Here is a 13,147-nt window from a genome sequence, read left to right as displayed (position 1 = left end):
GCAGATAGTTGCATGGTTAGGTGTCTCCACCATCTTACGTACCACGTTGGGTGCATCTAGCCGCCCCTAGAGTACTAAAACTTAGTTTCTTCTAATCCTGAAAACCTTGTTACTAGATTATGTCACTTGTCACCTCTTATAGGAGTAGTACAGTACAGTATAATCTAAGGGCATGACCGCATGAGCATACGTGCGTGGTTCCACTACACGGTTTCCGGGGAAAGAAAACGACCAGTTGCGTCGCCTGACCTCGCGGGTCGTCGTTTGGCCCGGGATTTTTCTAGTCCGTTGGCATGCGGCGCACGGCAAGTGGGCGCAGCGTGTGGAGAGGGTGGGCCGGGCTCTAGCTGGCGGCCACCCGAGGCCGAGGTCTCCGGTCCACGGTGGAGGGATCATCTACGGAGAACGCACAGAGTAATAAGCTGGCCGTGACCGTGGCAGTGGGAACGGGTGCCCGTGAGCTGCGGGCGGACGCAGACGACGACGTACGGCCCCGCATCCTCCCCATGACGGCGAGACGAGAGGAGAGGATGAACTGCTGGCGGAGTGATTACTTGGATTCTCAGCTGGGGCCTAGCTAGCTAGACGAGACGGCCGGGGTAGTAGTAGTAGCAGCGATGAGCTGCGTGCCAGTGTGTTTGTGTGTGCAGTGCGGGATGGGGAGCAGTAGGAGTAGGTTGGTCGCTGGTCTCGGGTTTTAATGCGGGAATTCCACTGCAATGAAGGAGCAAAATTGACAGCCGACGCGGCGGGGACGCAAGCGCACGCACCACCACATACATACACCGTCGATCGATCATCACCCCCCCTCCCTTCGCCCGGCTCCCGCAAGCCTGCTTCGCTTGCTTCCCTTTCCCGCGCCGCAGCAGCACAGCACAGAGCAGCAAGAGCGAGCGTCGCTCGCTTGCTTCACTAGCTAGTAACAAATCTATGATGAGAGGGACGGCGTGCTCGGAGCTCGGAAGCAAAATAAGCTTAGGTAGATAGCTAGCCAGCTACGGAGATGCGGGGCGCGGCGCTGCTTCTGGCCGCCGTGTTGCTGCACGCGGCGGCCGCGACCGGCGAAGGCAACGGGAGCTGCGTGCGGAGCTGCGGGGCCATGACGCTGCCGTACCCGTTCGGCTTCTCCAGCGGCTGCACGATACGCCTCAGCTGCGACGTCGGCATCGACGGCGTCGGCGCCGCGTGGCTCGGCGGCGCGCGGGAGCTGGGCTTGCTCGTGCGCAACGTCACGCCGCGCGCGCTCATCCTCAACCTGCATCCCGACTGCTCTCGGTCGTTCAATGCGTCCATCGAGGCGCTCTTCTCCGACAGCTACGCGCCCGCCTCGGGGAACACGCTCGTCGTCAGCTCCTGCAGCAGCTCCGAGGCCGACCACATCAAAAACTGCAGCAGCGAGCCGCCGGACCCCTACATGGACATGCCCTCGTCCCACTGCACCGCCAACGAGTCCATCCGCTGCATCCTGCCTCAACGTCCCAGCAACGCCAGCGGCCTTCCTCTTCGTACAAACAACACCATCGGCCACCATCTTCTCAACAGAAGCGAGATTCTCAGGTACAACTGCACCGGGCTGGTGTCGGCGGTGAGCTACTCCGAAGCGCAGGGGCCGTCGCTGCTGCTCGGCGCGCTGGAGCTGGACTGGTGGGTGCCGGGGCGTTGCCAGTGCGACCGCAGAGCCAACTGCACCCAGTTCCCGGCGACAAAGACGCGGCCGGAAGGGTTCCAGTGCGACTGCCCAGAGGGACTCCATGGCGACGGCTTCGTCGACGGCACCGGTTGCCGGGAAGGTCAGTACAATGGCTGGACGGTATTACATCTTTCTTTATTTTCCTTCTGCATTTGGCGAGTCAAATTGTGCGAGCTAGACAGACTAGCCATTACTCTGCTCCTTCGCTCTCGTTGACCACGCATCTAATAATCCGCGGCGTCGGCTGCGTACCTAGAATTGTGGACCATTGGCGCCTTGAAGACGGGAAAGAATTTATCATATCCCCACAAGTTCAGTGAAACCGCGAACGGCTCTACCCACCGACTTCTCTGAAAAAATATATCTCACGGATAAGGTGGCTCCGCCCGCTTTCTTGGTAGCCATTACGTTTCACACCGTTGACTAAAACGCACATTGCTGAATCTCACGTTTCTCCCGACCCGTTAACCGGCGACGTGTCAAAGCAACTCCCGACGGACGCTTGTTTTGTTCGTTTAGGTCGGCTCATCCGTCTTCATTTGTAAATGGATCGACCGTATGTGAGATGATTCATTTTTCATTATACAATTTTTGACGTTAAATTGGCCCGCGGCCATGTCAACGTTAAGAGTTCACGCCGGCCATATGCCAGCGCCCGACATATATATGCCAGCCTACAAAAAGAATACTTTTTTTTCAGCTGGGCGCATTTGCCAGCGGGCCAACACACATGAAACACACAAAATGAGAATGTAGTTTGATCACGTCATCTCGATCGTGGTCATGCCCGCACACTGCGGCATGGATCAGTCATCTTCGAGGCTGAACATGTCGGCATGCATCTTTTCGAATCAAGACCGCTTCCTCGAAGAGACCGTGCTCAAGTCCACCTTCATGATCTCGACCCCCTTCATCATGCCAGCTAGCCGGACTTTTCTTGCTTTGGTGGCTGCTTTGGTGGTCTCGATCTCTACCATCTTTGCTTGCTTCTCCGCCTCTAACGCGAGCTTCTTGTTTTGTATCTTCATGAAATCCCTAATTTGCTCCTCCTTGTCTTGCCGACGTTTCTCCTCCCTTGAGTCTTTGTTGACGATCATGCCTTGCAAAGTAGCTTGCAAGGCAAGGGACGTCGCCTCACGCTTGTCCTCTTTCTCGGAGTCGGTCTTCCCACGTGGCCGCGGCTTCTCCCCCTCACCATGCTCTTCAACAGCTTCCTTTCCTCCACGCGCCTTGATGGAAGCGTATCGTGTTTTGAACTTTTCTTCTCTATTGATGATCATCCAACAATGAGTGAGGTTGAAAGACTTGCCCTCATAGTGGACCTTGAATGCTTCCAAAGATTGAAAGACCTACAAATGAGCAAGCATGTCAATATACCAAAGTAGTCAAGATACGGGACAATCAATATAAACAAACATGTCGGCATACCATGTCTTTCATGACGATGCCGCTCACGGGACGGGCCTTGATGCTCTCAAGAGTGGAACAAAACTTGTTGCACTCTTGTTGTATCACCCTCCAACGCTTGTCGAGAGATACCCACCCACGCTTGATCTACATTTGGTATGGTTTAAACTTCCTGCGTTCGTGGAACTCGCGATGCACTCTTTGAGGTCGATGTTCGCGGGGGCTGGAGTGCCAGGTGCGACCACTCACCTCCGGTGAACCACAACCCATAGAGTAGGACAAACGAGAGGTCCGCGGGTGGTGCCGCTGAAAGCCGTGCGCCGCCGGCGTGAAGGACATGCACGACGAGTCTGGAAGTTGGTGGAGAAGGGGCGACGAGCCGGTGCTGGCCGCGACGAGCCCGTGCTGCCCAAGGTTTAACCCTAGCATCAGCAGGGTCTGCCTTGTAGCCTCGTGGACGAGCTGACTATTTTTCACGATGTTGGCCTCTTTCTCCAAGGCGGTGGCGAGGGAGGACGAGGCCACGGCCTCGTTCCTGGCTTCTTGCAGATTCCGGCGGTTCTTCCTCCTCAATGATTGTTTGGCGCGCTCCTTGGGTGTCAACACCTTCTTCTTCTTGTCCGATGCCAACCCTTTTCGCCGGCTGGGGCTCCCGACGAAGGCGAGGGAGGCAAGGCCGGCGGCGGCGTCGAGGGTTGGCGTGTCGTCGTCCATGGCGCGCGCGGGGAGAGGTGGTTGGGATTTTTTTGGTGGAAATGGTGGATGTGTGCCACCGATGGACGGGCCAGGGGAGGAGAAGGGCATGCATCCCGCGGGCATCACGCCCGTCCATCCCCTGGTCCGCGCGGACGCAAATCTGGTCCAAATTTGTGTCTGGAATGGGTTACGGACAGATAAAAAGCGGACATGCGTCGTTTTGGATCGAGAAGTTGGCTATGTTTTGTGTCCACGACAACCCAAACGCGCCGACCCAAATGTACACGAACAGACGAAATGGGTCATCCGGTTGGAGTTGCTTTTAAGCATCACAAGTGACACGAGGACCTCGTGATGCGCTGGTTCAAAAGAAGGATAACCCTCGGCCTTTGCATGGAGGGCAGAACGGTTGTTGGTGATAGCGGGAATCTTCACTTTTGCGTGTTTAGATGGTGCTTCTTTTTGTTGCATCTTATTGCATTGTCAATGCGCGTGGATTGCACTTGTTTCTCAGCCGACTTCCCATGTCAATTTTTTTTAGGAAATGATCGATCAAATTGACCATCAATCGACTTTACCTTGGTCTAGTGTCTTTTCTCTGAGTGTACTCTCTCGAGAGGTACTTCTCTTCCAGTTCCTTCTCCCCCATCGCGTTGTCCTCATTCTTTTTCAATCCAGAATATAGATCTCTTTGCCCTCTCTTCGAGTCTGTCGTCGTTATCTCCTCCGAGTGCCTCTATCGCCGACAATGCATCTCCTTCTAGAATTTCCTTCACTTGAGTGCCTCCAACACTTCATGGATGGCCATGCTGCAACTTTAGTTTGCACCACCAACATCGGGAAGACACTGTGAGTATGGGGAGTGGGTACCAGGTTGTGTGATTTAGCTCTCGCGGCTCCGGCAATCTTGGATGTACGAGTGACGGTGTTTTCATTGTTAATGGTGAGAGGTTAGTGAATGCGAGACTTTATCATGTTGCCTATATTGCTTCGACCGCTGCAATCACATATATTGTTTGTTGCGTACACACACGGTCATCTTGACAAAGGAACATATTGTTCTGATGTTGCAAATGTTTTCCATTTTTGTTGTTTGTGTTGTTCACATATGTTGCCTATGTTTATTTTTTCATATTGCGAGTATGGTAGCACATATCATTGCTTTTGTCTCAATGAATGGAGATTTGTTGCTTACATAGAACTTTTGTTCTGTGGGCGTATTTGAAATGCTGCAATATTCTCGAATGAATTTTTCTGGGAGTGTGGTGGTTAATGTTGCAATGATGTTGCGTATGTGTATAATTTCTATTCCTAGATCTGCCACTTAGAGCAGGATGGTGGTGGAGGAATATCACCCGTCTGATTCATGGCGCTGGCCATTCTTTTTTTTCTTTTCAATGAGAAGAATCATCTTGCATTCATACTGTAAAAATCATGCATCACTAAATTTTCCGGAGATCCTCTCGTGAAATACAGACAGTGAAATTGGCCAATATTTTTTCTTTGCAAAATATTAATCTTTGTTGACTAGCAAGTATTCTATTGATAGTCGAGATGCCTTTTGATTGCCGGATAAAATTGCATGAAGTGTGACATCGTCTGATATTTGAAATTCGCCGGCGAGAGTACCTAACTAGGTAGCTCGTTGGTAGGCGCTTGGTCTTGGATTTTTTTTTCATGCATGCCAAATGTAATCTTGTGAAAGAAGAGCTCTTCAAATTGGCTCTTAAATTATGTTGAAATTGATAAATATTAGTATGTGAAGCCAAACCCTTGATATTGTTGCCAGTCCCCTTTCCCCCTCTTTTCGTCAATCTTACACTTGTGTGTTCAATGGTTACACAGTTTCCAAGTCCAAGTGCAACCCCTCAAAATACCTATCAAGAGATTGTGGCAAGATCATCCTCGTTGCTCTTATAATGGCAGGTAATTTGCTCATGCATCTCATAAGCAGATACAAAAGTTACTCTATGTACTCGTCCAAAAGCTGCATTATTTATTTTTTAGCGCTGCCCTTTTACTGCACTGTCACAATACCATCCTCGGAAATGTCTGACCGGTTGAAATTTTTGAGCGACTGCATCTGTACTGCGTTCTCAAAAAAAGAAAAGTTGTTGTTCCAACTATATTAAAAAAAGGTGTACCAGTGGTTACCATCGGGCAAAACAATTTTGTTGTTGTTGAGAATTATTAGGCAAAGCAATATTTTTTTTGTTGAGAATTATCAGGCAAAACAAATGGCACCCACTCGCATATCTGTGCATGTTTCCAGCCCATTTTTTTTTTTTGGAGGGATTTCCAGCCCGTTGTTGCGAGTACATGTATGTAGGCCGAGCAAAGGACAGTCTTTCCATTTCTGTGGGCTTATTAGTCTCTCCCGCCCGTAAATACTACCCCTCCGTTTCTAAATATAAGTCTTTGTAAATGTTTCATTAGGATACTACATACGGATGTATATAGCTATACTTTAGAGTGTAGTTTCACTCATTTTGCTCCGTATGTAGTTTTCTAATAAAATTCCTAAAAAACCTATATTTAGAATAGGGATGAAAACGGAGCGGAAACGGACGAAACTGAGTGCTATCACATTTGTTTTCATATTGTTTTGCAGAAGTGGAAACGAATACAGAAACCCATGAAATGAATACGGAAACAAATACTACCGGAAACAGACACGGAGCGAATACAAAACAGATACAGAAATGGAAGTGGGCGTCGACCGGAACTTTAAAACCCCTTGAATCATAGAGTAATACAGACAACAACAAGAATTAATGAATTGCTAACATGTCTACAAAATAATTTGATTATGTTAGCAACATATCCCAGTATTGTATTACTACATGACAATTGTGTATAGGGTCTAGCTGAGTACATATATGGTAGTATAAGTTGGGCCTCAAATGATACATTATGCTCATTGTGTCATTGTGTGTTATTTGATGGTTGGGCTACAAAGCAGCCGTAGGCCTATAGTAAAAATGGGAAATTTCATATTCACGGAAACAGAAAGTTCCATTTCCACATATGTTCCACCGGAAAACACTCTTTTGTTTTCGTTTCCGTTTTCACATTAAAAATTCCATTTCCATTTTCGTTTTGCAAATTTCCATTTCCGCTTTCATATTTCCTTTCCGTTTTCATTTTTCCTACGGAAAAGCGGAAAGTTTCCACTCCATTTTCATCCCTAATTTAGAAACAGGGGGGAGTATTTCGGGTATCATGCGTGCATACCATACTGTTTAAAATATGTTTTCTGAAGATGGGTCGTACTTCACTCTAGCAAGGTTGGGCCGTTCGTTCATTTATGGGCTTTGAACATAGCCCAATACTCCCTTGGTGTGATTTAAAAAGACAAAATTCTCCCGAGGCCCTCTTTGGATTTATTTAGAATAAAACCTCCCTGGATTGTATAAATAAATTGTGTAGACCAAACAAATCCGTACAGACATCTCAAAAGAAAAGAAAATTTAGAAGAGAAGTATTTTGATCAGGGGTACGTTGTTAAATTCCTAAGGATTCGTTTTAACCTATCATGAAATTTCATAATAATTCCAACATTCGCCCTAATAGTTTGCGTTCCATGCACCTTTTCTGTAACTTTTCTGCAAAACTGCAGTCCTTTATTTTGTACTTGTATTACAGCATCTTCAACAGATGCGTTAAATAAACCGCATGCTAAAAAAGAAGGCTATATAACATGCACGCCGTTGAAAGTTGCGTTTCAACGGTTGGTATATAATCCCATGCACGATAAGCAGCGCTAGTGCGTTGGAAAAAAGTTGATTTGCACACTGGGTATTTGATGCGTCCGTTCCAGTGCATTGGACAAGCAAATCGTGCGCGTGACTCTCACCAATCGCCAGATCTGAAACTTCCCTGGTGCCGTCGTTCTCTTCTTCAACAGACGAGCGATAGCGCGATGCACAATATTATAGTGTTTCTGATAAAACAAAACAGCAGTTCAACACGCTAAAACGTTATTTCAACGCTGTAATTTTTTTTAACGCGCCGCGGTACCGCGCTCTTAGTTCTGTCAAGTTTATGGGTTTTTGCTGACATTTCTGCACGTACTGTAGGAATAATTTTTGGAGCCATGGTGATGGGCATCAGCTGCGTGGTGTGCCACATTCTAAAGCGCCGTTCGGCGTCCATCCGGTCGCAGCAGAGCACGAAGCGGCTCCTGTCGGAGGCGGACTGCGCGGTGCCACTCTACTCGTACCGCGAGATCGAGCGCGCCACCAGCGGCTTCTCCGAGGACCATCGGCTCGGCACGGGCGCCTACGGCACGGTCTACGCGGGCCGCCTCAGCGACAATCGCCTGGTGGCCGTGAAGCGGATCAAGCACCGCGACAACGCCGACGGCGGCCTGGACTCCGTCATGAACGAGGTGAAGCTGGTCTCCTCGGTGAGCCACCGCCACCTGGTCCGCCTCCTGGGCTGCTGCATCGAGCAGGGCCAGCAGATCCTGGTCTACGAGTTCATGCCCAACGGCACGCTGGCGCAGCACCTGCAGCGGGAGCGCGGCCGGCCCGCCGTGCCGTGGACGGTGCGCCTCCGCATGGCCGCCGAGACGGCCAAGGCCATCGCGTACCTGCACTCGGATGTGCACCCGCCCATCTACCACCGCGACATCAAGTCCAGCAACATCCTGCTGGACCACGAGTACAACTCCAAGGTGGCCGACTTCGGGCTGTCGCGGATGGGCATGACCTCCGTCGACTCGTCGCACATCTCCACGGCGCCGCAGGGCACCCCGGGCTACGTGGACCCGCAGTACCACCAGAACTTCCACCTCTCCGACAAGAGCGACGTGTACAGCTTCGGCGTGGTGCTGGTGGAGATCATCACGGCCATGAAGGCCGTCGACTTCAGCCGGGGCCCCAGCGAGGTCAACCTGGCGCAGCTCGCCGTCGAGAAGATCGCCAGGGGCTGCGTGGACGACATCGTCGACCCTTTCCTGGACCTGCACCGGGACGCGTGGACCCTCACGTCCATCCACAAGGTGGCGGAGCTGGCGTTCAGGTGCCTGGCGTTCCACAGCGAGATCAGGCCGTCCATGGCCGAGGTCGCCGACGAGCTGGAGCAGATACAGGTCAGCGGGTGGGCGCCGTCGACGGACGACGCCGCGTTCATGTCGACCACGTCGTCGCTCTGCTCGTCGGCGCCGTCGCGCGGCACGGACAAGTCGTTGGGGCCGGAGAAAAGCAGGGGCGAGGCATTGTCGACGTCTGCCCCGACGATGGCGGTGGCAGCGCGGGAAACGGAGAAGGGCGCGGTGGGGTCCTCCCCTGTGTCCGTCCAGGAGAGGTGGTTCAGCGACAGGAGCTCCCCTTCCTCCAATAGCCTGCTCGGGAACTGTAGCTCGCTTCACTGAACTCAACTGAAACATGGCATGACATGCTCCTCCTGACATCCATGCCATCCTTGTTAGTTTAGCTGTAATTTTTCTTATTTTTTGCGAAGAATCACAGGGTTTTATTTCAAAATAACACACCTACAATCTTGGGCGACTAAAGGGGATGTCCCAGCCAACCTGCTGTGCTATCCCCTCCTATCATAGTTCGTCACAAAATCTGTAACTCTTTTGTTCACGGGAAATCTTAACTGGAATAACAACCCTATCATTCAAGTAACTTTTAATATCTCTAACCAAATGGCCGTACGCAGACCTATCAAAAGAATCACCAGACAGCACTCTCAGTGCGAGTGAACAATTAGATTGACTAATTGTAGAGGATGAATGCTCAGTTGCCAGCTTGAGCCCTTCCTCCATTGCTTGTAGTTCAACCTCAACCTCCAGAGCTTCATTGAACTGGAAAATTTTACAATATGCAGCGAAGATCACACCCCCGTTATCATCACGGAGAATCATACCGGAGCCCTCCGAACCATCTGAAATGTTAAAGGAGCCATCCACCGATAGGGCTAAAGAGCCCACTTCCTCCATTGCTTGTAGTTCAACCTCAACCTCCAGAGCTTCATTGCACTGGAAAATTTTACAATATGCAGCGAAGATCACACCCCCGTTATCATCACGGAGAATCATACCGGAGCCCTCCGAACCATCTGAAATGTTAAAGGAGCCATCCACCGATAGGGCTAAAGAGCCCACGGGAAGTCTTGGTCACTGTTCAGGATCTTGGTTAGGCTTGGATGCACTCCAACTCTCCGACTGTCAACCGACACCGGAGCTTTACCCTTGGTAATCTCTTCCACACTTAAGAAAATCTGATTGAAAGTATTATAGTAGCTGATAAAAGAAGGAGCATGACACCTCAAGAGGCGGGATGGTTTTACCGTGCTCCAGTTCGTTTCCGAAGGAACCAAGTTCGCCACAACATCATGATAATTCTGCTACTAACATGTTCCTGAGATTCAGCTAGGAGATGGAAGATCCATTGGTCACCTGTGCAAGTAATATCTGTACGATTTGGTAGCGGCCAGTGTCTATTCATAGTGTCCCATAACCTCGCTGCATTAGAGCATTCCAACATCACACGAAATGAAGATTCCTTTTCACGATCACACAACCTGCAATGTCCTGTTGTCCCCATATGTCTTCTGTTCTTCAGCTCATCTATGCTGCACCCCACACTAATTTCCATGAGGATCTTGCACCACACGATGCCGAACTTGATGCTCTAGGGCTGAATTGATCATAATGGTCTAACATGGCAAAGTTATATGTTTTGGAGCAAATAAGCCGCGGCTGGTGCGAGGCGTTCGGGTGCCGGAGTGTTGCGTCGCGAGTGCGTGCGCGTGTACATGCGCCAAGGGCGTGACAGAGCCCAACCGGGACTAGGGTGTGTGTGTGTCCTAGGGGGTGCGTGCGTGCGTGTCTTAGTTGGCCTAGAGCGATCAGAGCGGAGGGGTGACCGCGTCAGTAGCGCCAGACCCAGTCGCACGCGGGTGCGTGCGTGCGCTCCGGGCGCGCGGACTGCGGGGCGTGGGGACGTGGGATCGTGCGTCGGGAGCACGACACGGCGCGTCTATGCGCGCGCGTATAAGAAGCCCGACCCCGTGTGTATCGAGCGAGGCAGTTGAGTTCGTGCTCAGAGAAATACATAGAAACGCCGTTTGTGCGACGGAGGTGTTTGTGCGCCTGAAATTCCTGTGTGATCCTTTCCCCCCACTCGCCCCCGCCCCCCGCGCCTCTCCCACCTTGTCTTCGGTGATCGTCGGACTGCGACGGTTCCATTTCAGGGCTTACACTTGGAATCAGAGCCTTGTTGGAGGTGATGGTGACGAACTAAACATCGTGGGCGATCAAGGTGGAGGCGATCCTTGATGCCAAGGGCTGTGGGGTGCGGTGGCGCGAGCGGATGGTGTGGCGGTGAACTCCGGCATGAGCAAGACGGCGCAGGCGATGCTGCTCGGGGCCCTGTCGGAGGAGGTGTTGATGCAGGTAGCACCGAAGCAGACGTCGAGGGGGGTATGGACTCCCTCAAAGTCCGTTTCGTCGGTGCCGATCGGGTGAGGGCCGCGCGGTTGGCGACGCTGCGCGGCGAGTTTGATCGCCTGCGGATGGATGACAGCGACGAGCTTGATGCGTGCGCCGACAAGGTCTACGGGATAGCGACGAGGTACGCGATGCTCGGGGCTTCGTTGGATGATGCGGCGATGGTGAAGAAACTGCTGGACACCGTGCCAGACCGGATGTACGCCGCGGTTGCTGGCATCGAGCAGTTTTGCGATGTCGAGGCGATGGCTTTCGACGAGGCGCTCGGCCGCCTGAAGGCGTTCTAGGAGCGAACACGTCGGCGAGCACAGGTCGGCGGCGAGCGCGCGAAAGGACAACTGATGCTCACTATGAAGCAATGGGCGGCGCGGCGGAGGTAGACGGACGGTGGTGGCTACCACGACGAGACGACGACAACAACACGGTTTCGGGCGGCTGGAAGAAGAGGCACTGCCGCTGCTACAACTGCGGCCAGCGCGGCCACTTCAAGCGGACTGTCCCAAGCCGTGGAAGGCGCCAGCAGAGGAGCATGCACTGGTGGCAGATGTCGGCCACGACTTCGACGGTCCAGGGCTCCTCCGAGCCGCGGCTCAACAGGTGAATGTTGGAGCAAATAAGCCGCAGCTGGTGTGAGGCGTTCGGGCGTCGGAGTGTTGCATCGCGAGTGCGTGTGCGTGCGCGTGCCAAGGGCGTGACAGAGCCCAGCTGGGCTTACTAGGGTGTGTGTGTGTGCGTCCTAGGGGGTGCGTGCGTGTGTTAGTTGTGCTAGAGCGACCGGAGCGGAGGAGTGACCACGTCAGTAGCGCCAGACCCAGTCATGCGGGTGCGTGCGTGCGCACCGGGCGCGCGGATTGTGGGGCGTGGGAACGTGGGATCATGCGTCGGGAGCACGGCGCGGCGCGTCTGTGCGCGCGTATAAGAACCCCGCCCCTTGTGTATCGACCGAGGTAGTTGAGTTCGTGCTTAAAGAAATATAGAGAAACGCCGTCTGTGCGGCGGAGGTGTTTGTGCGCGTGAAATTCCTATGTGATTCCCCTTCACCTCTCCCACCTTTGTCTCCGGTGATCGCCGGACTGTGGTGGTTCCATTTCAGGGCTTACAATATGCACTCTTCACTGTGAGCTGACCAGACCTATGCCAAGGCCAAGAACCAAAATCCTCGTTTCCGAGGGGATGTTCTGGTCCTCAAGATTGAATCTACATCCTCCTGACAGAAGTACTGGTGCAGAAGACGAGCCCACCAATTACCATGATCATCAAGGAATTCAACTACCCTAGCCAAACGACAATTTCTTCTCGGTACAATGGGCTTGTATGGCGGACCTCGAGGAATCCAGTGGTCACTTCAAACCCGTATGTGTTCACCACTTCCCACCCGCCAAAGCATACCCTTTTTCACTAAAGCCAAACCATGCTCAATTCCTTTCCATACGGCCGAACCATTGCTAGGGAAGACTATGTCTACTATACTCCCATATAGGTAGTACTTTGCATGTAGGAGCCATGCACAATGAGACTCAGGGGCTGTTTTGAGCCTCCATGCTTTCTTGGCTAGCAAAGCCTGATCATACGCCCTCATATCGCAAAAGTCAATACCTCCTTTAGATTTTGGCAACAATAATTTATCCCAGGACGTCCATGCCATCTTCCTTCATCCGCTATCCACTCCCACCAATATTGTCTCATCATTTTAGAAAGATCGTCACAAACAAAGAAAGGTAGCTTGAAGATACTCATGACATACACTGGAATGGCTTGCGCGATAGACTTAATTAAAACCTCCTTACTTGCATAAGAGGCATACCTTTCACTCCATTGAAGAAGTCTTTTGCACATCCTTGATTGTAATGATTCAAACCACCTTTTATGCATTCTTCCTTCCGGAACCGGAA

At 51.8% G+C, this 13,147-nt stretch overlaps 1 protein-coding gene across 1 annotated transcript; it reads left to right on the top strand.

Annotated features, from left to right (window-relative positions):
* Positions 1-379: 379 nt before the first annotated feature.
* On the top strand, positions 380-9,436 carry LOC123449259 (wall-associated receptor kinase-like 14). The gene is made up of 3 exons (XM_045126405.1): positions 380-1,790; positions 5,639-5,719; positions 7,873-9,436. Exons 1-3 carry the CDS (start codon positions 1,004-1,006, stop codon positions 9,168-9,170), a joined length of 2,166 nt encoding a protein of 721 aa, XP_044982340.1. The 5' UTR covers positions 380-1,003; the 3' UTR covers positions 9,171-9,436.
* Positions 9,437-13,147: the final 3,711 nt, after the last annotated feature.

The sequence above is a fragment of the Hordeum vulgare genome, chromosome 4H (assembly GCF_904849725.1).
Source record: "Hordeum vulgare subsp. vulgare chromosome 4H, MorexV3_pseudomolecules_assembly, whole genome shotgun sequence".
NCBI classification, from domain to species: domain Eukaryota; kingdom Viridiplantae; phylum Streptophyta; class Magnoliopsida; order Poales; family Poaceae; genus Hordeum; species Hordeum vulgare.
The sequence above is the reverse complement of the archived record's forward strand: the minus strand, read 5'-3'. Positions and strand labels throughout refer to the sequence as shown.

Coding starts and splice junctions, on each gene's coding strand:
- LOC123449259 (XM_045126405.1), top strand. CDS start 1,004: ATGCGGGGCGCGGCGCTGCTTCTGGCCGCCGTGTTGCTGCACGCGGCG. Junction 1,791..5,638: donor CGGCACCGGTTGCCGGGAAG/GTCAGTACAATG, acceptor ATGGTTACACAG/TTTCCAAGTCCAAGTGCAAC. Junction 5,720..7,872: donor CGTTGCTCTTATAATGGCAG/GTAATTTGCTCA, acceptor CACGTACTGTAG/GAATAATTTTTGGAGCCATG.